The sequence below is a fragment of the Scyliorhinus canicula genome, chromosome 3, assembly GCF_902713615.1.
Source record: "Scyliorhinus canicula chromosome 3, sScyCan1.1, whole genome shotgun sequence".
NCBI classification, from domain to species: Eukaryota; Metazoa; Chordata; class Chondrichthyes; order Carcharhiniformes; family Scyliorhinidae; genus Scyliorhinus; species Scyliorhinus canicula.
In genome coordinates this window covers 226,136,713-226,160,074 of record NC_052148.1, presented here as the reverse complement: position 1 = coordinate 226,160,074, position 23,362 = coordinate 226,136,713, and the positions used below count along the sequence as shown (strand labels likewise).

The 23,362-nt window shown below is 48.0% G+C and overlaps 1 protein-coding gene across 1 annotated transcript in view; it reads left to right on the top strand.

Annotated features, from left to right (window-relative positions):
• The window catches only part of LOC119963330 (uncharacterized protein C4orf45), a 39,449-nt gene extending 36,980 nt beyond the window's left edge, over positions 1–2,469 (top strand). Inside the window, exon 5 of the mRNA XM_038792312.1 lies at positions 2,058–2,469. Coding sequence (XP_038648240.1) covers positions 2,058–2,150 — 93 coding nt within the window. The 3' untranslated portion in view covers positions 2,151–2,469. The remainder of the gene's footprint in view (positions 1–2,057) is intronic.
• Positions 2,470–23,362: the final 20,893 nt, after the last annotated feature.

Sequence of the window (23,362 nt, the reverse complement as noted above, 5' to 3'; positions counted from 1 at the left end):
CAACATGTGGCGGCTGGAGTCGTCAGGTACGTTGAGGCTGCGGCTCGTCCTTCAGGTGGCGATCGCAGGTCCTTGAACTTGGCTGGTTGATGTGCTGCAGTTGGTAGGGGCAGAGGCCGGTTCCAAAAGAGAAAGAATGTCGGTTGCGTAATTCTTCTTATCCTCCAATCTTTCACGCTCTTTTAGGCAGTCCCAACATGGGATCCAATGGATCAATAGGATTTTGATCACCCTAATCGATTCTGGCCAATTAGGGCCGGGTACCTTGATAGCTGGGCGGGTCCTAGTTGTTACTGTCTAAGGCACGTAGGCACCCCCAAATAAGGTAAATAGGTGCCCCCGAGTCTGTTACTGCTGCTATGTTTCAATCTGTGTCCCATTGTCCTGGGGAAATTGGTGATTGACCTTTAGCAGGTGCAAGTCTCTATGTAGGTCTGGTTTCCTCTGCACAGTACATAAGGGCTGTGTATCGTCTGTGTCCGAACCTGACCACAATTCCCATTATCATTTGCGGGCGGCCATTTTAAATGGCCATATGTTACATGGAACAGCGCTCCCGAAACAGAAATCTTGAATGTTGAATTCAGAATGTCACTCTAGTATCAGACTTCTACAATAAGAGTGCAAAAATCTATTTTTCATAACTTGTGTTTCTTTTTAAACCTTCCTAATAATTGTGGGATTATCATAACCTGATTAGAGCCAGGATCCAGTTCAATTATTTCAAATGATAGAAAAATGGCTACTCTTCATCTGGACTCTTCTGGTATTTCTAAGGCCAAAGACCAGGAACATATGAAAGACAACTGACACAAAAAGGAAATCTCTTGGAACAAACTTAGAAGATGTAAAACACCTTTCAGATTGATTTCATAGAATCCCTACAGTGCTGAAGGAGGCCATTCAGCCCATTAAGTCGGCACTGACCCTCCAAAAGAACACTCTACCTAGGTACGCCCCCACACTATCCTGGTAACCCAACTTGCACATCTCTGTACATAATTTAGCATGGCCATTCCATCTAACCTGCGCATCTTTGGACTGTGGGAGGCAACCAGAGCACCCAGAGAAAACCCGTGCAGACAGCACCTATCATAGATCTTTGCTAAGTTTGTTGATCTCAGAAAACGTGGTTATTACTGTTACACAAGGCATGAATGTCATTGGACCAGCGTGTACATCATTCAATCAGGATTTCTACTCGATTGTTAATCAGTGATCTGCGTGTATGTGGTCACGAGGCCAGGTTAGGCTGAATTAAGTTTGACTTTCCTTTTTCTTTTGGGATGCGGGCATCGCTGGCAAGGCCAGTATTTGTTGCCCATTCCTAACTATCCTCGTGAAAGTTGTGGTGAGCCCCCTGCTGCAGTCCATCTGGCATCTATCGCGGTTTTGTGCAATTGACTGGCTTGCTGAGCCATTTCAGAGGGCATTTGATCGCTCCCTTGGTCAAGTGGTGCCATGTTTCCCTCTGTGAGGGCCTGCAGCTGAAAGAACCAGAACTTGACCCCAGTAAGATTCAGCATCATGAGAAGAGAAAGCTGCCTCTGTGACCTGTGTGAAAGAGAAACAATTTAAAAATAACGTGCCTATAATAACCTTATAATACCTGGACTCTTGCAAGAACAATTCCTGTGGAGGCAAAGAATGAGGTAGTAACTCTCCATCTTCCAAAATCTTATTGAAAATACTCATTAATTGCCTGTTAAATGTTAAAATCTATTTCTGAACATCAATATGCAACTAAAGTTTGTTAAAAGCCAGAGTGTAATGCAAAACAAAAATCTAAAACTAGCAGAAACCAAAAAGAATTTTACTTGAACCTAGACCATTCTCATGTTAATTTTGTTCATAAGCTATGTGCTATGGTGTGGATTCTTTGATATTCTACACCATGTTGTCCTTCAACAAACCATTTTGTAAAGATGTGGAAGGAAGTGAACAGAAATATTGTACCCTTGTTTGATTGCCATTATTACTTACTCTTTTGATTCGGTAGCTTACTATTTTTAGGAATAAAATGAATTATTTGAATTTTCCTTTCTTTTCTTTGCCAGGATGGTGAAGAAACACAAATCGGTGAAAAAGAAGCTGTTATTCCGCTTAACGAAGAACAGGAAGAATATGGGCTAGTCGCCAATGATTCTTAGTCCCGTTGATCTGGGATTTCCCATTCATTTCTCAACTCATTACTTTTCCCACAACTATAACTGAAAATTCAGGCGAGTGCGAGATCCTACAAGCTAATTACTCAATTGTGATTCGATTGGGAGTTAGCTTAGTGACATATCTTTAATTTAATTACCTTGAAGTCATTGGTATTTATATATCTTGATAGAAGCAAATTTGTTTAGCAAATTCTACTTTTAAATGATCACAAGTTGAATTTCAACAATGTATTTCAACATATTTTTCATTCATATTTCTGGCACGCTAACAAAAACAATAAAGCTACATTTTGCCATGAAATCGCCAATTCCAGAATTTATTTATTGCTTATAAGAGCAGACACATCAATCCTACTGCCACATTCAAACAGATCATGGCTTATACTCCATATCCCTGGATGTCATGAGTATCCAGACATCTATCGATTTCTGTCTTGAGGATACGTGGCGATTGAGATTCCACAGCTTCCCGGGTAGAGAATTCCAAAGATTCACCACCCACTGAGTGAAGAAATCCCTCCTCATCCCAGTGCTAAAACATCTGATCCACATCCATCCTGTAAAGCCCGATAAGAACTTTGTAAGTTTCAATGAGATCACCTCTCATTCGTCCAAGTTCTAGACAATACAGGCACAGTCTCCTCAATCTGTCTTCATTAGACAGTCCCACCATCTCAGGGGTTAGTCTGTTGAACCTCCGTTGCCACTTAGTCTATGGTAAATAAATCCCTCCTCACCGAGGAACGAGGTGATTTCCGGCTGTTCTCGCCAGCGGGATCTTGTGGCCCCACCGACGGCAAACCCCTGCCGCGGATTTCTTGGTGGCGGGTAGTGGATTCAATGGGAAACCCCATTGACAGCGGCAGGATGAAAAGATCCCACCGCTGGACAGCGGTGGCTCACTTCCCGCTGCAGAGAAACACGCCGTGGGGGTGTGCTGGAAATCCCCCCCCCCCCCCCCCCCCCCCCCCGCGAAGGAGACCGTACAGAGTTTTGTACAGAATACTCCAGGTGCTCTCTCACCGAGGTTCTATACAACTGCAGGAAGACATCATTGCTCCTGTCGTCAAATCCCCCTGCAATGAAGGTCAATGTACTATTTGCGTTCTTGATTGTTTGCTGCACCTGCATGTTAGCTTTTAATGACTCATGAACCCAGGCCTCTTTCGACATCAACACTTCCCAACTGCTCACCATTTAAGAAATAATCTGCATTTCTGTCTTTTTCTACCAAAGTGAATTATATTCCATCTGCCCATTAATTTAGCCTGTCCAAATCCACTCAAATCCTCCTTGCATCCTCTTCACATTCCTGCCTAGTTTTATGTCATCAGAAAATTTGAAAACATCAGAATTGATCCTCACATTAAAATCATTTGTACAGATTTTACCGCCCAAAGTGACACTTGCTACCCTTAGTGTTTCTTCTAAATGGTAATCAACAGGCGGTTTCCTTGCCCATGTTTGACCTGATGCAGCTTTATAGGGTCATGTTGGGTGCCTGTTGAAGACTTTCATGGCCACTCCCTTCTGACTGTATACCATTGTGCTGCCACCTCTGGTGGCTCTATCCTGCCAGTGGAGGTCTGAGCAGTTGTAACAGGTATGATTTGAAGAGTATGACTATGTCAGTCTGTTGCACAGGTCTGTGACACAATGTTAGTGAGGCAGTCTTTTCAGGTTCAACTGGGCAGAGCTGTTTCCAATGCCTCAGTTGGTGCTGGTGGTCCATCCTGCTTTATCCTTAGTTGTATAAAACTGTCCTGGAAAAGGCAAATAACTCTCTTGTTCGGCCATTTCAGAGGGCAGTTAAGAGCCAACCAGATTGCTGTAATATGTACACCAGTCTGGGTAAGGATATGTCACGGACAGGAGGGTGGAGGGGGTGGGGGGGGTCAATTTAAACTGTCCTGATCTTCCCCCACTCTAACCCATCCATAAGGCAGATGGCTGGCTTGCCTTCATTGGCTGGGGCATTGAGTATAAGAATTGGCAAGTCATGTTGCAGCTGTATAGAACCTTAGACCACACTTGGAGTATAGTGTTCAATTCTGGTCGCCACACTACCAGAAGGATGTGGAGGCTTTAGAGAGGGTGCAGAAGAGATTTACCAGGATGTTGCCTGGTATGGAGGGCATTAGCTATGAGGAGAGGTTGGATAAACTTTGTTTGTTCTCTCTGGAACGAAGGAGGTTGAGGGTCTACAAAATTATGAGGGGCATAGACAGAGTGGATAGTAAGAGGCTTTTCCCCAGGGTAGAGGGGTCAATTACTAGGGGGCATAGGTTTATGGTGCGAGGGGCAAGGTTTAGAGGAGATGTACGAGGCAAGTGTTTTTTACACGGAGGGTAGTGGGTGCCTGGAACTCGCTGCTGGAGGAGGTGGTGGAAGCAGGGACGATAGTGCCGTTTAAAGGGCATCTTGACAAATACATGAATAGGATCGGAATAGAGGGATATGGATCTCGGAAGTGTAGAAGATTTTAGTTTAGATGGGCAGCATGGTCGTCGCAGGCTCGGAGGGCCGAAGGGCCTGTTCCTGTTGTGGTGATAACCACTGTAGATATGTATACTTGCAGTAGGGGGATGTATGGCTGTACCTGTAATACAGATTCTTCCGGTAAGCCCCTGCCGGCTAGCTCCGCCCACAGGGAGCTTGTGTATAAATATGCGCGTGAGTCACTCAGACCCTAGTCTCCAGTTGCAGCCGAAGGAATAGCATCACACAGCAATAAAGCCTCGATTGTACTCGTCTCTCGTCTTTGAGTGCAATTGTTAGTGCCACAATTTATTGCTGTGTGATTTTCCGTTCACCATGGACATCAGAATCAAGCCTGACCATCTGCAACTGGATCCGCAGTCGCCTCATGCCAGGAAAGACTTTGTTCACTGGCTTGCAGTCTTTGAGGCCTACATCTCTTCAGCGAACCCTCCCCCGACGGAGGTTCAGAAGAAGCAACTCTTGTACTCGAGACTTAGCTCCAGTGTCTTTCCGTTAATTTGAGAGGCTACTGACTACACCAGAGCTATGGAACTGCTCAAGGAGAACTATGCACAGTCGACAAACACCCTGTTTGCGAGGCATCAACTCTCTACTCGCGTCCAGCAGCCGGGTGAGTCGATTGAGGACTTCTGGAGGGCCCTTATACCTCTGGTACGAGACTGCGACTGCCGGGCCCTCACAGCCACGGAACACTCTGACTTACTCATACGTGATGCCTTTGTCACAGGCATTGCATCGGACCCCATCCGGCAACGACTGCTGGAAGGGGCCGCCCTCGACCTCACGGCCGCAAAGACTCTGGCGCTTTCCATGATGGCCGCCTCCCGTAGTGCGCGATCTTACTCTGCTAGCCGCTCGGCCCACCCGTCCTACACCTCGTGGACCCCGCACAGGGCCCCCAGGCCCATCCGTCCTACCCCTCGTGGACCCCGCAACCACCCCCCCCAGCAGCCGCCCCCGCGCACTACGCCTACGCTGCTCGCCACACCACACTCCCTGGGGGTCCCCACTGTTACTTCTGTGGTCAGCAGAAGCACCCTCGCCAACGCTGCCCGGCCCTCACCGCGACCTGCAAAGCTTGTGGCAAGAAAGGCCACTTTGCAGCGGTGTGTCAGTCCCGGACGGTTGCCGCTATCGCGCCCCCTTTCCCCTCGCCTCAGCTGATCGCACAATGGGCCCTGCCGTCCGCTTCCCCCGACCCCACGTGCGATCAGTGGGCGCCGACATCTTTCACCGCCCCTGCCACGTGCGCTCCATGGGCGCTGCCATCTTCATCCCCCACCGCCATGTGCGTTCCATGGGTGTTGCCATTTTGTCCTGACCCCACAATGTGTGCTCCATGGGCGCCGCCATCTTCTCCCACACAGGTACTCCAGATGGCGCCATTTTGTCCTCCCCCGGTACGGGGCCACGGGACACGGGTCGCTACCGCTCCTCGTCGGACTCATCTGACTCGACCGCCGATCGCCCGCTACTCGTCTCCGTTATGCTCGACCAGTAGCGTCCTCGCAACCTGGCACCCTCTAACACATCGGTGCTGGTCAACGGCCACGTGACCTCCTGCCTCATCGACTCCGGGAGCACCGAGAGCTTCGCCCACCCGGACACGGTAAGGCGCTATTCCCTTGCAGTCCATCCCGCCAACCGGCAGATCTCTCTCGCCTCCGGTTCCCACTCTGTCCCGATCCGGGGTTTCTTCCTGGTTAAACTTACTGTACAGGGCGTGGAATTCGACCGTTTCCGTCTGTACATTCTCCTCAACCTCTGCGCGTCATTCTTACTAGGCCTGGATTTCCAGTGCAATCGCCAGAGCCTCACCCTCAAATTCGGCGGACCCCTACCTCCCCTCACCGTTTGCGGCCTCGTGACCCTCAAGGTCGAGCCTCTCTCACTCTTTGCCAATCTGACCGCAGATTGCAAGCCCGTCACCACCAGGAGCAGACGGTACAGCACCCAGGACAAGGCCTTCATCAGGTCCGAAGTCCAGTGGCTGCTTCGGGAGGGTATCATCGAGGCCAGCAACAGTCCTTGGAGAGCCCAGGTGGTAGTGGTTAAGACCGGGGAGAAGCACAGGATGGTTGTGGACTACAGCTAGACCATCAACCGGTACACGCAGCTCGACGCGTACCCCCTCCCCCGCATTTCTGATATGGTCAATCAGATTGCACAGTACCGGGTCTTCTCTACTATTGACCTGAAATCCGCCTACCACCAGCTCCCCATCCGTAAATCGGACCGTCCCTACACTGCCTTCGAGGCAGACGGTCGTCTGTACCAATTTCTTAGGGTTCCCTTCGGCGTCACGAATGGAGTCTCGGTATTTCAACGAGAAATGGACCGAATGGTTGACCGGTACGGACTGCAGGCCACCTTCCCGTACCTCGATAATGTCACCATCTGCGGCCATGACCAGCAGGACCACGACGCCAACCTTGCTAAATTCCTCCACACCGCATCTCTCCTTAATCTCACGTACAACAAGGAGAAGTGCGTGTTCCGCACAGACCGCTTAGCCATCCTCGGCTACGTAGTCCAAAACGGACTACTGGGGCTCAACCCCGACCGCATGCGCCCCCTTCATGGATCTTTTACTCCCCCACTGCCCCAAGGCCCTCAAACGCTGCCTTGGGTTCTTTTCTTATTACGCCCAGTGGGTCCCACAATACGCGGACAAGGCCCGCCCACTTATCCAGTCCGCACATTTTCCCCTCTCAGCCGAGGCACAACAGGCCTTCGCCCGCATTCGATCTGACATAGCCAGGGCGGGGATGCACGCCGTAGACGAGACACTGCCTTTCCAAGTAGAAAGCGACGCTTCAGATGTTGCACTTGCCGCCACGCTGAATCAGGCCGGCAGACCCGTGGCATTCTTTTCACGCACCCTCCACGCCTCCGAAATCCGACATTCCTCTGTTGAAAAGGAGGCCCAGGCAATCGTTGAAGCGGTGCGTAACTGGAGGCAGGAGATTCACTCTCCTCACTGACCAACGGTCGGTAGCCTTCATGTTCAACAACACGCAGCGGGGCAAGATCAAGAATGACAAAATCTTGCGCTGGAGAATCGAGCTCTCCACCTTTAACTACGAGATCTTGTATCGCCCCGGCAAGCTCAACGAGCCCCCAGACGCCCTCTCCCGAGGTACATGTGCCAGCGCACAAGTGAACCAGCTCCGTGCCTTGCACGAGAGGCTTTGCCATCCGGGGGGTCACTCGCTTGTACCATCTAATCAAAGCCCGCAATTTGCCCTACTCCGTCGAGGAAGTACGGACAGTCACCAGAATCTGCCAGGTCCGTGCCGAGTGCAAGCCGCACTTCTACCGGCCAGATCGCGCGTGCCTGGGGAAAGCGTCCCGCCCCTTTGAACGCCTCAGCGTGGACTTCAAAGGGTCCCTCCCCTCCACCGACCGCAACACCTACATCCTTAGTGTGGTCGATGAATTTTCTAGGTTCCCCTTCGCCATCCCATGCCCGGATATGACGTCTGCCACCGTCATCAAGGCCCTGGATTCCATTTTCACCCTGTTCGGTTTCCCCGACTACATCCACAGTGACCGTTGGATCCTCGTTCATGAGCGATGAGCTGCGTCAGTTCCTGCTCAGCAGGGGTATCGCCTCCAGCAGGACGACCAGCTACAACTCCCAGGAAAACGGGCAGGTAGAGAGGGAGAACGGGATGGTATGGAGGGCCGTCCAGCTGGTCCTACGGTCCAGGAACCTCCCAGCCGCTCGATGGCAGCAGGTCCTCCCTGACGCGCTCCATTCCATCCGGTCACTACTGTGCACCGCAACTAACAGTACACCCCATGAACGTGTTTTTGCCTTCCCTAGGAAGTCTACATCCGGGGTGTCGCTCCCGACGTGGCTCACTACTCCGGGCCCAGTCCTTCTCCGTAGGCATGTCCAGCACCACAAGGTGGAACCTCTGGTGGACAAAGTACACTTTCTCCACGCCAACCCTCAATATGCCTACGTGGAGTTCCCCGACGGCTGCCAGGACACAGTCTCGCTCCGGGACCTGGCTCCCTCAGGTGCCAATCCCATGCCCACGCCCCTTCCCCTCACCGCGCCACCCTCCTTTTCCCTGGCGCCCCTCTATTCGTCCCCACCAGGTCCATCCCTCGTCCCCCTGCCCACACCGGAGGACAGGGAAGATTTTGGCTCGCTCTCGGAGTCACCCCGCCAGCAGGCAGCACCTGCACCGACGTTGCCACCACAGCTACGCCGATCTCAACGGAACGTTTGACCGCCGGTTCGGCTCAACCTGTAACCTTCTAACCGGATGGACTCTTGGTTTTCTTTGTTTGAACCCGTTTGTACATATATCATCCTTTGTATTATAGTTACACGGCACCCCCGCCGGACTCATTTTTACAGGGGTGAATGTGGTGATAACCACTGTAGATATGCATACTTGCAGTAGGGGGATGTATGGCTGTACCTGTAATACAGGTTCCTCCGGTAAGCCCCTGCCGGCTAGCTCCACCCACAGGGAACTTGTGTATAAATATGTGTGTGAGTCACTCAGACCCTAGTCTACAGTTGCAGCCGGAGGAATAGCATCACACAGCAATAAAGCCTAGATTGTACTTGTCTCTTGTCTTTGAGTGCAATTGTTAGCGCCACACCTGTGCTGTACTTTTCTTTGCTCTTTGTAAGCTAAAAAGTGTTTTTTGTATTATCCTGATTTCCCCCTTTATAAATAGTGGCATATTTTCCTCAATCCTTACATTTGGAAAGGTTCCAATCTTCTACACCTACACACATAATAAATGAGGATAAGGAAAAAGGAAGAGGGTTCAGGATATGAACACAATAAAATATTGGTTTAAAATGTGTCCAAAGCCCAAAATCAGAACATTCCGCAGGGAGGTTAGCTGGTTGTAGAATGCCCCCCGTCTTTCCAGAATGAGACTTCCATGACAGGAGAAGGCATTATGTTTGAGTTAGTCTGGAAGCACGAGTTCCAGGTTGCCAGGTTTGATCAGGGTCTGAGGTCTTTCTGCTGCTATCGGAGTTCAATTCCAACAGACAAATAGCACAGTTTGGGGGAGGACATGTGACATATTTCCTCTATGTTGGGCACAGAATGTGTATTCCCAAAGCTGGAATCTAGGTGTCTCATTGGAGTCCTGTTGTGTTTGGAGACACTGGTGTCAGGTTAAATTACCTATCATTCTGTCAAAACCATGGTGTTGGGACTGCTGACACTTTGGCCATTAGCACCGTTATGGGAGATTATGACTTGAAGGTTTTCCTTTGGTCATAGTTAGCTGGATCCCTTGTCCTTGACTTTACTAAATAGTCCAGTTGATGAATATATATATATTTTCCATCATGTCTTGACCATGATAGATGACAGATCCTGTCTATGATACTTTGGGAAAGCCTGTAACCTGATATCACAATGACTTCTTCTCTACCCATCTCATCGCAAATCGCATCACTATGGTGACATGAATCACATGTTCCTGTATTCAGATAGAGATATTAATTAGCTATCCTTGTTATTTCAACTCTCATCTTGGAAGTAAATGGATAATTTAAAGGATAACTCTTTACAACCCAATATTTTCAGTACTCCTATGGAAATTTGGAGACTCGCAGTCTATTCACTGTTTGCACACAGGATGCTGCCTTTATCTCCCCAAGCATAAATACCTTGCACTTTCTTCCCAGGAAAAGAATCCGGGCCTTCAAACTATCCAGACTTGTCAGGCAAATTTCAGAATAGATCAGATGACCCCCTTCATTTTACCCTCAACTAAAGACAGAGTCCTAAAACATCATTATCTCATAAACCTCATAATTGTAACGTGTTTGCCACATTGCCACAGCAACTAACATTTCAAAAGCACTTAATTGGCTGTAAAGTGCTTTGAGGTTGTCAAGGTCATGGATTTAATGCAAGTCTCTTTCTTGGAGAAAGATATGTGAATATTGGACAAGTCCAAGTTAAGCTGGCATAGTCTCGATGGTCACAGTCAAGGCTTGTGTATTGTAGAGCCTTTTCTCTCTGTGAACCACATCCTGTTCAAAATTGCATTATGATGCATGGCTGTATTTTTATCAAGTCCTTTTGATCAGCAACCCATCTGCTTATTTAAATATTCAGTCGCCCTACAACTCATGCACAATGGCAACAGTATGTACCATATAGAAGATGCAATGCAGCAACTCGCAACAGCACCTTCCAAATTCTTGAAACCCAAGAACAAGGACAGCCAGAACCTAGGAGCATCACCACTTGCAAGGTCCTCTCCAAGCCACACACCATCCCCAACTAGGGACTGTATCACCATTCCTTCATCATCACTGGGTCAAGCCCCTGGAACTCCCTTACTAACAGGACTGTAGGGGTACAGATATCGGATGGACTACAGCAGGTCAAGAAGGTGACTCACCACCACTTATCCAAGAGAAATTATGGACGGGCAACAAATGCTGGCCTTGCCAGCAACACCAACATCCCAAATATTCTGTACTTGTTAAGTGATCGTGGACTGCAAGAACAAGCTCTTGCACTTCTTAGGGTCAGACAAGAACTGGCACTGCGAACCAAACAATTAGCTTTTATGCAAACAGCTTTGGAAGCGAAAATTAACATTGACAAAGCCATGAATTAACTAAAGGGACCTTGAGAAAGACTAAAAAGTGGGATGGGTAATTTGCAAATCTTTGAGTGGAGATGAATCTCTTTTTGAAACAGTGATAATTTCTGATCTGAGAGAAGATAAGAGGTTTTAAGGAACACATGGAACTTAAATGAAACTGACCAAAAATTGAAGAGAAGGGAATGGCATTGTTGACTTTTAAGCGGCATGATGGTCAGAAGGTTAGGGAACAAAAAGAAAATCAAAATGTATGTAAAGTACAAAAAAATCTATGTACCTCGCTGGCCTAATAGCAGATGATTTAATTAACTATGGTGCAAAAACAGGAATTCTCGCAATAGTCTATTGGATCAATGAAAAAATAAAATACTGCAGATGCTGGAAATGTCAGAAATACTCGAGGTCTGGAGGTATATGCTGAGAAAGAAACAGGGTTAACATTTTAGGTCGATTACCCTTTGTGTTGGATAGATTACGGTACAACTGGCAGGAAGTTCTGCATGAAGGAAACTTACTGAAGGGGGAGCACTATATGAGGTCATGTGGCAAGAGGGATCTGGAATGCATAACCAGGCCTTGATGCCTGGTGCTCAGTTGTAAAATACCTGACCCAAGAGTACAAGACTGTGAAGGGCATGTGGCTACACTTGATTGTACTCTGACCTCTGTAACTTGTCTTCATGCCAAGTTTAATTAAGTGGAAAGAAGAAAACACTTAATTCAACAATCGGCAGTCCACAATCATCAGTGAGGACAAAATAAGACACACCCTATTAGTTTTTCCCTTTTTGTGAGTAAGATCAGGATCGTTCTCCCTGTGTCTGCATGGGTTTCCTCCGGGTGCTCCGGTTTCCTCCCACAAGCCCCGAAAGACGTGTTTGTTAGGTGAATTGGACATCCTGAATTCACCCTCTGTGTACTCTAACAAATGCCGGAATGTGGCGACTAAGGGGCTTTCACAGTAACTTCATTACAGTGTTAATGTAAGCCTACCTGTGACACTAATAAAGATTATTATTATTAACACGATGTTTTCCCGCGAATATGCTTCATTTAATGCCTTCAAGGGAACAACAATTTTGAATCCAGGAGAGAATTAGATTCTGCAGGAAATCCCTTTTAAAACTTCACAATTCTGGTAAGCCATTGATTTGGTGTTTTTTTTGCAGATTCATCCTTTGTAACTATGTATTCGAATGGGCCTCATTGGAAACACTAGAGCATGGTAATAATACATTCTCAAATGATTAATTTCCAGTCTTAGGCTGGTTTGTTGATGAACAAATATAGATTTTCTTCAAAATAATGTACAACTTTAATTGAAAATGAAAATCGCTTATTGTCACGAGTAGGCTTCAATGAAGTTACTGTGAAAAGCCCCTAGTCGCCACATTCCAGCACCTGTCCGGGGAGGCTGGAACGGGAATCGAACCGTGCTGCTGACCTGCTTGGTCTGCTTTAAAAGCCAGCGATTTAGCCCAGTGAGCTAAACCAGCCCCTTAATGCCTAAGTTACACTTTAATACATTCACCTTCCTGAGCCAACGTATTCACCTTTAGAAGTCATGTTAGACTCAAAGTGTTAACTGTTTCTCTCTCCACGGATGCTGCGGAGTTTCCCCAGCATATTTTGCTTTCATTTCAGATATCCGTCACCTGCAGCATTTTGCTTTTATTTTGCTATTCACCATTTGCTCGCTTTGCTGAAACTTCTGTTTCAAACAGTGTTTTCAGAATTTGGTCACACTCATTTTTGCTCATTCTGGATCTCTATCTGCACGCCTGGCTTTTTTCCCCCCCATCAGGTTTGTTTTCCAAAGAAGCCCATGTGATACATTAATCTTTTGTCTCGTGGAGGTTTAATGGACAAGCAAATCTTTTAATATATATCAAGGCTGACAATACTTTCAGTAGGTTTATTATGAAGGAATAATGTCAATACTTTTGCCAATGATGGAAAAAGCATATCTCAACTGTCAGCCTTGTGGTAGCATTTTTGCCTCTTAATCAAGTCCCGCTACAGAGGCTTGAGCCGTCTCACTGGCATCTCAGCGCACGACTGAGGAGGTGCTGCACTATCGCAGGTGCTGCCTTTCAAATGAGATTTTCTGCCTTTTCAGGTGAATGTAAAAGATCAAGCAACACCATTAAAGATCAAAGCAAGCAATGATCATTGGGAGATTATTATATTGCTTATTGTGGGTCTTTGCTCTGGGAAACTTGACAGATGCCTTTCCCCATGTTATAAGAGTACGGGCACAATCTAACAGAAAGGTTTCCAAGTGTCATTTGTGGCGGGTTTTGCTGAGAGTTCCCCTCCGCATCTAATGACATGCAAGTCACTTTTTGGGCCCTGGGGAGTTTCTCACTGGTTTAGCCCACACTTAGAAATCCCGAAGAGTGGCAGCGAGCGGGAATAGCCGCGAGCGGGAATAGCCGCGAGCTTCCTGGCGCTCAGCCCAGCAAGGCCGGTAATGCAATTCAATGTTAATTGGTCCACTTAACGAGGCCTCATGGGCTTCTCACTGCAAATGAAGGCTCGCCAGCCGATTTGCCGGTACCGCACTTGTTAGTGGGGGGGGGGGGGGGGGGGCTGACAAGGTTGTGCAGCATTTAGGAGTACCTGCTCAGCCAACCCCAGCCGGCTCACAACAATGGCGCGCAGGAGACCGCCCCAAGATTCGGGGATGCAGATCTGGGGAGGCTCCTGAACACAGTGGAGGCCGGGGGGGGGGGGGGGATGTCCTGTTCCTCCAGGGTCCCAGAGGGTCCGCCATAGGACAGCCAGTATTGCCTGGGATGAGGTGGCAGAGGCTGTGAGCGCCATGAGTGTGATCAGGAGGACTGGCCTCCAGTGCCGGAAAAAGTCAATGACTACAGCTGAGCACGAGTGAGTAGACATCAATGCACCCTGCCATCCCCCCCCATGCAAGCATCCACCCCTAACTCTCCATGTGGGACAAAACATAAACACCTTGGCCCATGATCTGGTGAGCCAGGACCAAAATAGAATCCCTCAAATTATCTACACCCCATGGATCCTCCAAAACCCAAAACAATATTCTATTAGCCCACTATCTATAAACAAGTAAATGGTTAAAATCAATGATTACCTGGTTTAGCTCACTGGGCTAAATCGCTGGCTTTTAAAGCAGACCAAGCAGGCCAGCAGCACGGTTCGATTCCCGTACCAGCCTCCCCGGACAGGCGCCGGAATGTGGCGACTAGGGGCTTTTCACAGTAACTTCATTGAAGCCTACTTGTGACAATAAGCGATTTTCATTTCATTACCTTACTTTTACGACCCCTTAATCGCAGCTTAAGTAGATAGACTGGCTGTATGCATCTTAAACAGGTTTTTAAAATAACATTACTGCAACAAATATAAAATATAATAATTTCTTACATTCATCACACTATACCCCAGTGTACAAAAGGAGGTTGCCAAGAAAATAGTGGATGTGTTGGCTGCCCCTAGTCGCCACATTCCTGCGTCTGTTTGGGTACACAGAGGGAGAATTCAGAATGTCCAAATTACCTAGCAGCACATCTTTCGCGGCTTGTGGGAGGAAACCGGAGCACCCGGAGGAAACCCACGCACACACAGGGAGAACGTACAGACTCCGCAAAGACAGTGACCCAAGCTGGGAATCGAACCTGGGACCCAGGCGCCGTGAAGTGACAATGCCAAGTAAAGAGGTCAGTGTGCAAAATTAAAGCTCATGGGATTGGGGGTAATATATTGTCATGGATTTAGAATTGGCCAGCAGACAGGAAGCAGAAAGTAGAAAGTGTCTTTTTCAAAGTGGCAGGAGGTGACTAGTGGGGTCCCGCAGAGGTCGGTGCTTGGGTTCAGCTATTCACAATATATATTAATGATTTGGATGAGGGAACCAAACGTAATATTCCAAAATTTGCTGACGACACAAAACTTGGTGGAACTGTGATTCGCGAGGAGGATGTTTAAGAGGCCTGAAGATGATTTAGAGGAGTTGAATGAGTAGACAAATACGTGGTCGATGAAGTTATCCACTTCGGACGAAGAAACCGAATGGCAGAGTATTAGTTAAATGGTGATAGATTGGGAAATGTTGAAATACAAAGGACCTGGGTGTCCTAGTACACCAGTCACTGAAAGCAAGCAGGTACAACAAGCACTTAGGAAGGCAAATGGTGTGTGGCCTTCATTGCAAAAGGACCCGAGTACAGGGGCAAGGATATGACTGTAGCTTCACAGTGCCTTTGTGAGACCACACCTGGAGTGTGCTGTTTTGGTCTCCTTATCTGAGAAAGGATACTTGCCATGGAGGGGTGGCATGGTGCCTCATGGTGCCAAGGACCTGAGTTCGATCCCGGTCCTGCCACTGTTTGTGTGGACTTTGCACATTCTCCCTGTGTCTACATGGATTGCACTCCTGTAATTCAAAGATGTGCAGGGTGGATGGATTGGCCAAGTAAATTGCCCCTTAATTGGAACATTTTAAAAAAAACTTGCCATGGAAGCAATGTAGCGAAGGTTCACCAGATTGTTTCCTGGGATGGCAGGATTGTTATACGATAGAGATTGGGCCGACTAGACCTGTATTCACTGGAACTTACAGGGGATCTAATTGAACCGTATAAAATTTGAACAGGGCTGGACAGACTGGATGCAGGGATGTTGCCTCTGCGAAATAGATTTTCAGACTCTAAAGGTGTCGAGGAGGCTGGGGAGTGGGTGGGAGCATGGTGTTGAGATGGAGGGTTGGCCATGATCATTTGAATGGCAGAGCAGGCTCGAAGGGCAGACCGACCTACTCCTGCTCCTATTTTCTATGTTTTTATTAAGGAGCGCCCAAGGATTAAACAGTCTAATTTACTAGTGTTTTTGTTACTCCCAAGGGCAGCGGAGGCAGCAAAAGTCAGGAGACAGCACAGGGAGGGGAAATGTCAAAGGTCAGCAAAAAAACGGCCGTGATAAAAGCGTCTGAAAGTCCGTCGGGGAGTGGAAAGGTCACCGCGGGGTCAGTAAAGTAAGTGGAAGCTGGAGCACCAGAGGAGGCCGCATTGCTTACGTCTGGAGAAATAACTAAGGTGATGGCCATGGAAGTCGAAAGGCAGTTCACAAAACATATGGAGGCAATGAGAAAGAAGATGGGCGCGGTTTTGAAAGTGCTGGTGGAGGAGGCGATTGCCCCGGTGAGGACGGCGGTGGCGAGCGCAGTGGCGGAGATGCGGGAGCAAGGCGAGGTGCTGAAGGAAGTGGAAGAGACATTATTGCAGCACAGTGATCAACTTACATCGATGGGGAAGGAGATGCGGAAGGTGATAGAGATCAACAAGGATCTGCGAGGCAAAATGGAAGACCTAGAAAACAGATCCAGGCGACGGAATGAGGATTGTGGGGCTTCCCGAAGGAGTGGAAGGCCCGAGGCCGACTGAGTATTTTGCCGTGATGTTGGCGAAACTATTGGGGGAGGGGAAGGATCCCTCCTGATATGAACTGGATTGGGCTCATTGGTCGTGGAGGCCTGTACCAAAGGCGAGTGAGCCGCCAAGGGTAGTGACTCTGTGCTTCCGTAGGTACAGCGCAAAGGAGGTCCTGTACTGGGCCAAGCAGAAGCGGGTGGTGCAATGGGCTGGAGCTGCTATACACGTGTACCAGGACTTTACGGTGGAGCTGGCGAGAAGGCAGGCTGCCTTCAACCGGGTGAAGGGGGCACTGTATATTAGTAACGAGCAGTGTGGCATTGCATATCCAGCGCTGAGGGTGACCTACAAGTTCAAGGACTTTTATTTTGGGACTGCGGAAGCAACGGAGGAGTTTGCGAAGGCAGAAGGAATGTGGTAGAATTGAGAAATGGTCATGCACCAATTTAGCCTCATGACTGTATTTTTTCTTTTTTTTGTTTCACTGCGTGCTGGTGTACGGGCTACAGGAGCCAACTATTTGGATAAGGGAAGAAATGGGACTTTCAGTCGTATTGAGGGTTCTTTGGGGTGTGGGTGTCGCTGCGGGGTTTGTGTGCTAAAGGGGACTTCTGGGTTTTTCCTGGGGCCGTGCAAGGGGGAAAGAGACCCGGGCGGGGGCCTCCATGCTGACCAGTTTAAGCCGGCCAGTGAACGGAGGCGAGGTGGGGGTGGGGGGGGGGGCTGTTGCCATCGGAGCCTGGCAGAACAGGGTCCGAGGTTGGGGAGGGAGGGGGGGTTTACAACTCTTGGATGTCATTTACGGTACTCTTTTGGAGGTTGGATGGCATTGAGTGTCGTCCGGGGGGGGGGGGGGGGGGGGGCGGCGCATGAACGATGACTCTATAGATTAATGGTGCCCATGGGGCGATTCCGGACTCCTTTCTCTTTTTCGCCTTTGTTTTTTTTTTCCACCGTGGGAGGGTGTTTTATTTGATGCATATATTAACAGGTGGGCCGTTGGGGTGGTGGGAGGATGGGATCGTTGTTGATGTTAAGGGTATTGACTCTGTATTTGTTACCGTTTACTGCTTGTTGATGGGGGGTAAATTTTGAAGGAAAATGTGAAAATGGAGAATAAAAACATTAAAAAAAAGTAGTCCACATTATTTTCTGGTCTTCTTGTTTTACACCGCAGGAGTGATATCAAGTGGCAAAATCTTTTCAATCTAATTTTCATGTAAACCTGCTCTTGCATACCCTCGCCACATTTCCCGCAATCTTTCCACATCAATCTGAAATTGGCTTGAAATGTTTCCCATCATCACTAACTTATCATATCATCATTTTAGTATGGTGGTGAAGGTAAAATAAATTGCCCAATAGCAATGGCCAGGAATCACATTGAACTGGATGAATTTGGAAAGGTAAATGGTGGCTGTTGCATCACGATTAGATTTGCAAATTTGGGACTGAAAGGATCATTCAATATGAACTAGGAGCAGGAGTAGGCAATTTAGCCCCTCTGCCTGCTCTGCCAACATTTAGGCACATTCTTGTACACAAGCGTCAGTATTTTGGACTACATTTCACTGGAACTTCAAAATGTCAAAACCTAATTTTGAAAATGTATTGATAAAGTTGATAATCTAAATAGTGACTTCTTTATATCAATACATACTACAGCAATTTCAGTATAAGGTACGATTGTATCATAGTAATCTTCAAATGTTTCCCCCCCCCCCCGTGTAACAGTAGAAAGATTTATTTCCTCTTGCGCACCAATCCCTTATTCACAATTCATATCTTACCAATTCCTTTGTAGATGCGTGCTAAATTTACATCTAACCTTCCTGTGATTTAGATTTCTGTGTCTGACCCAGCCTTACTCATCTGATAACTTGCTCCAATCAATGTATTTATAATGTGATCCATTTTGCTCCAATTGCAGATTTTTGCTGGCCCCACCCTTGCAAAACCAGCATTCCCAACCGGGATACCCAATATCACACCCCTGCAGCCAAAACCCTGGCGCCTCTTTCTCTCCGGCTCTGTCCCTGAAATCTAACACTCCCCAACCTGGATGCCCAATAAAGCATCCCACACACAAACTCTTGGCTCCGTTCTCTGAAACCACAATCCCCAACCTGAATCTCTCTCTCTCTCTCCTCCCCCCCCCCACACTCACGGTCATCATTTCCCCCTATCTGCACGGTGATCTGCCCCCCCACCAACACACACACTCGCGGTCATCTGCCCGTCCCTCCCCACACACCATCTACAGACTGGCCCATATCCCCATCCTCAACCCCCCTGGATCAGCCCTGTACAATTCCTCATAATACTTCCAAAACACCTCATTTATCCTCCCCTGCTCCAACACTACCATGCCCGTACCCTAAGGATTTCTCTGGATGTGGCCTGCCTTCATAGCTTATGGGCTAGCCTGCGGCTCACCTTCTCTCCATATTCATACCCCCTTGCCCTCCTTAGCTACCCAACCACCCTTCCCATCGTCAGCCTATCGAACTGTCCCTGTAATTACTTTCTCTTCACAAATCCATCCACAGAGGGGGATGTCGAATACACCCTGTCCACCTCAACTATCTTGCCCAATAATCGTTCTTGCTCCTCTCACCTCTTCCCATCTCCAAGCCTTACTGGTTGAATAGAATATATTGAGGGAAGGTGATGAAGGAATCTGGGCCATCAGTTGCAAGGTATGATGAATATGACTACGCTAGGCAGCTGCTCGATTCATTTGTGGGACAGCTCTCTCAATTCCCTGAAGGACAATAGATGAACCATACGGGTTTTTCTTCAATCCGGTAGTTTCAACATAATTATTGAGACTAGTCGTTAATTCCAGATTTAATAATTACTTACATTTAAATTCCACCAGGTGTTTGGACGCATGTCGCTAGAGGATCAATCCAGCTTTCTGGATTACTAATCCAGGACTATTACCACTGTGCTAGCATGTCTATTAGGTCTGTCCATGAAATAGTTCACAGGAGTGGTTATCCAATTAGATAGATGAACAAACTAAAACAAAGAACAAAGAAAAGTACAGCACAAGAAGAGGCCCTTCGGCTCTCCAAGCCTGCGCCGACCACGCTGCCCGTCAAACTAAAATCTTCTACACTTCCTGGGTCCGTATCCCTCTATTCCCATCCTATTCATTTATTTGTCAAGATGCCCCTTAAACGTCACTATCGTCCCTGCTTCCACCACCTCCTCTGGCAGCGAGTTCCAGGTACCAACTACCCTCGGTGTAAAAAAACTTGCCTCGTACATCTCCTCTAAACCTCGCCCCTTAAACCTATGCCCCCTAGTAATTGACCCCTCTACCCTGGGAAAAAGCTTCTGATTATCCACCCTGTCTATGCCCCTCATAATTTTGTAGACCTCTTTCAGGTCACCCCCAACCTCCAACGTTCCACTAAGAACAAACATAGTTTATTCAGCCACTCCTCATAGCTAACGCCCTCCATACCAGGCAATATCTTGGTAAATCTCTTCTGCACCCTCTCTAAAGCCTCCACATCCTTCTGGTAGTGTGCCGACCAGAATTGAACACTATACTCCAAGTGTGGCCTAACTAAGGTTCTATACAGCTGCAACATGACTTGCCAATTCTTATATTCAATGCCCCGGCCAATGATAATCGCCTATTGTCACGAGTAGGCTTCAATGAAGTTACTGTGAAAAGCCCCTAGTCGCCACATTCCGGCACCTCTCCAGGGAGGCTGGTACGGGAATCGAACCGTGCTGCTGGCCTGCTTGGTCTGCTTTAAAAGCCAGCGATTTAGCCCAGTGAGCTAAACCAGGCAAATGAAGGCAAGCATGCAGTAAGTCTTCTTGACTACCTTTGACTACCTTCTCCACCTGTGTTGCTCCTTTCAGTAACCTGTGGACCTGTACACCTCAAACCCTCTGACTGTCAATACTCTTGAGGGTTCTACCATTCACTGTATATTCCCTCCCTGCATTAGACCTTCCAAAATGCATTACCTCACATTTGTCCAGATTAAACTCCATCTGCCATCTCTCCACCCAAGTCTCTAAGCGATCTAACTCCTGCTGTATCCTCTGACAGTCCTCATCGTTATCCGCAATTCCACCAACCTTTGTGTCGTCTGCAAACTTATTAATCAGACCAGTTACATTTTCCTCCAAATCATTTATACATACTACGAACAGCAAAGGTCCCAGCACGGATCCCTGCAGAACACCACTAGTCACAGCCCTCCAATTAGAAAAGCACCCTTCCATTGCTACTCTCTGCCTTCTATGACCTAGCCAGTTCTGTATCCACCTTGCCAGCTCATCCCTGATCCCATGTGACTTCATCTTCTGTACCAGTCTGCCATGAGGGACCTTGTCAAAGGCCTTACTGAAGTCCATATAGACAACATCCACTGCCCTAACTACATCAATCATCTTTGTGACCTCTTTGAAAAACTCTATTTTAGAGTTAGTGAGACACAACCTCCCCTTCACAAAACTGTGCTGCCTCTCACTAATACGTCCATTTACTCCATTTGCTTCCAAATGGTAGTAGATCCTGTCTCGAAGAATTTTCTCCAGTAATTTTCCTACCACTGACGTAAGGCTCACCGGCCTGTAGTTCCCTGGATTATCCTTGCTACCCTTCTTAAACAAAAGAACATTGGCTATTCTCCAGTCCTCCGGGACATCACCTGAAGACAGTGAGGATCCAAAGATTTCTGTCAAGGCCGTAGCAATTTCCTCTCTAGCCTCCTTCAGTATTCTGGGGTATCAGGCTCTGGGGACTTATCTACCTTAATATTTTTCAAGACGCCCAACACCTAGTCTTTTTGGATCTCAATGTGACCCAGGCTATCTGCACACCCTTCTCCAGACTAAATATCCACCAATTCCTTCTCTTTGGTGAATTCTGATGCGAAGTATTCATTTAGTACCTCACCCATTTCCTCTGGCTCCACACATAGATTTCCTTGCCTGTCCTTCAGTGGGCCAACCCTTTCCCTGACTACCCTCTTGCTTTTTAGGTACGTGTAAAAAGCCGTGGGATTTTCCTTAACCCTATTTGCCAATGACTTTTCGTGACCCTTTTAGCCTTCCTGACTCCTTGCTTAAGTTCCTTCCTACTTTCCTTATATTCCACACAGGCTTCGTCTGTTCCCAGCCTTCTAGCCCTGACAAATGCCTCCTTTTTCTTTTTGACGAGGCCTACAATATCTCTCGTTATCCAAAGTTCCTGAAATTTGCTGTATTTATCCTTCTTCCGCACAGGAACATGCCGGTCCTGAATTCCTTTCACCTGACATTTGAAAGCCTCCCACGTCAGATATTGATTTACCCTCAAACATCTGCCCCCAATCTAGGTTCTTCAGTTCCTGCCTAATATTGTTACAATTAGCCTTCCGCCAATTTAGAACATTCACCCCAGGAACACTCTTATCCTTGTCCACCAGCACTTTAAAACTTACTGAATTGTGGTCACTGTTCCCGAAATGCTCCCATTCTACCACCTGGCCGGGCTCATTCCCCAATACCAGGTCCAGTACAGCCCCTTCCCTAGTTGGACTATCTACATTTTGTTTTAAGAAGCCCTCCTGGATGCTCCTTACAAACTCTGCCCCGTCCAAGCCCCTAGTACTAAGTGAGGCCCACTCAATCTTGGGTAAGTAGAAGTCTCCCATCACAACAATCCTGTTGCTTTTACTCCTTCCCAAAATCTGTCCACCTATCTGCTCCTCTATCTCCCGCTGGCTGTTGGGAGGCCTGAAGTAAACCTCCAACATTGTGACTGCACCCTTCTTATTCCTGATCTGTATCCATATAGCCTCACTGCCCTCCAAGGTGTCCTCCTGTAGTACAGCTGTGATATTCTCCCTATGACAAAATCAATAGATAATTACGCTGATAAAAGTACAATTTGTATCTATCTATATGGCACCTTTAGTATAAAAATATACCACGGCGGTTTTGTATGGTGAGGGGCAAATCCCCGCAAATGAGGAGAGTAATGCCGGAGCGGAGTCGGGCAGAGGGAGGGCTGGCGCTGCTGAACTTTAGCAATTATTACTGGGTGGCTAACATAGCCATGATTAGGAAGGGGGGGGGGGGGGGGGTCGGCATGGGTGCGTATGGTGGTGGTTTCTTGCAAGGGAACAAGTTTGGGGGCGCTGGTAACTGCGCCTCTGCCGTTCCCGCCGGCACGGTACTCCACCAGCCCCGTGGTGGTGGCTGCCTTGAGAGTCTGGGGACAATGGAGATGTGTGGGAGCATTGGTCTGGTCACCTATCTGCAATAATCACCGGTTTGCCCCAGGGAGGATGGATGGGGGGTTCAGAATGTGACGAAGAGCGGGGTTTGAGGGACTTGTTTATAGAAAGGAGCTTTGCGAATATGAGGGCGCTGGAAGAGAAGTTTGCATTGGTGGTGGGGGGGGGGGGGGGGGGGAGGGGGACGAATTACGATATCTGCAGGTGCGGGACTTTCTGCGTAGACAGGTACCAACCTTCCCACTCGTGCCGCTAAGAGGGATTCAGGATAGTGTAGTTTCCAGAGGATGGATAGGTGAGGGGAGCGTTTCTGACATTTATAAGGAACTTATGGGATCAGAGGAAACACAGACTGAGGAGCTGAAGTGAAAATGGGAGGAGGAGGAGCTGGGAGGAGAGATAGAGGGCCTTTGGGCGG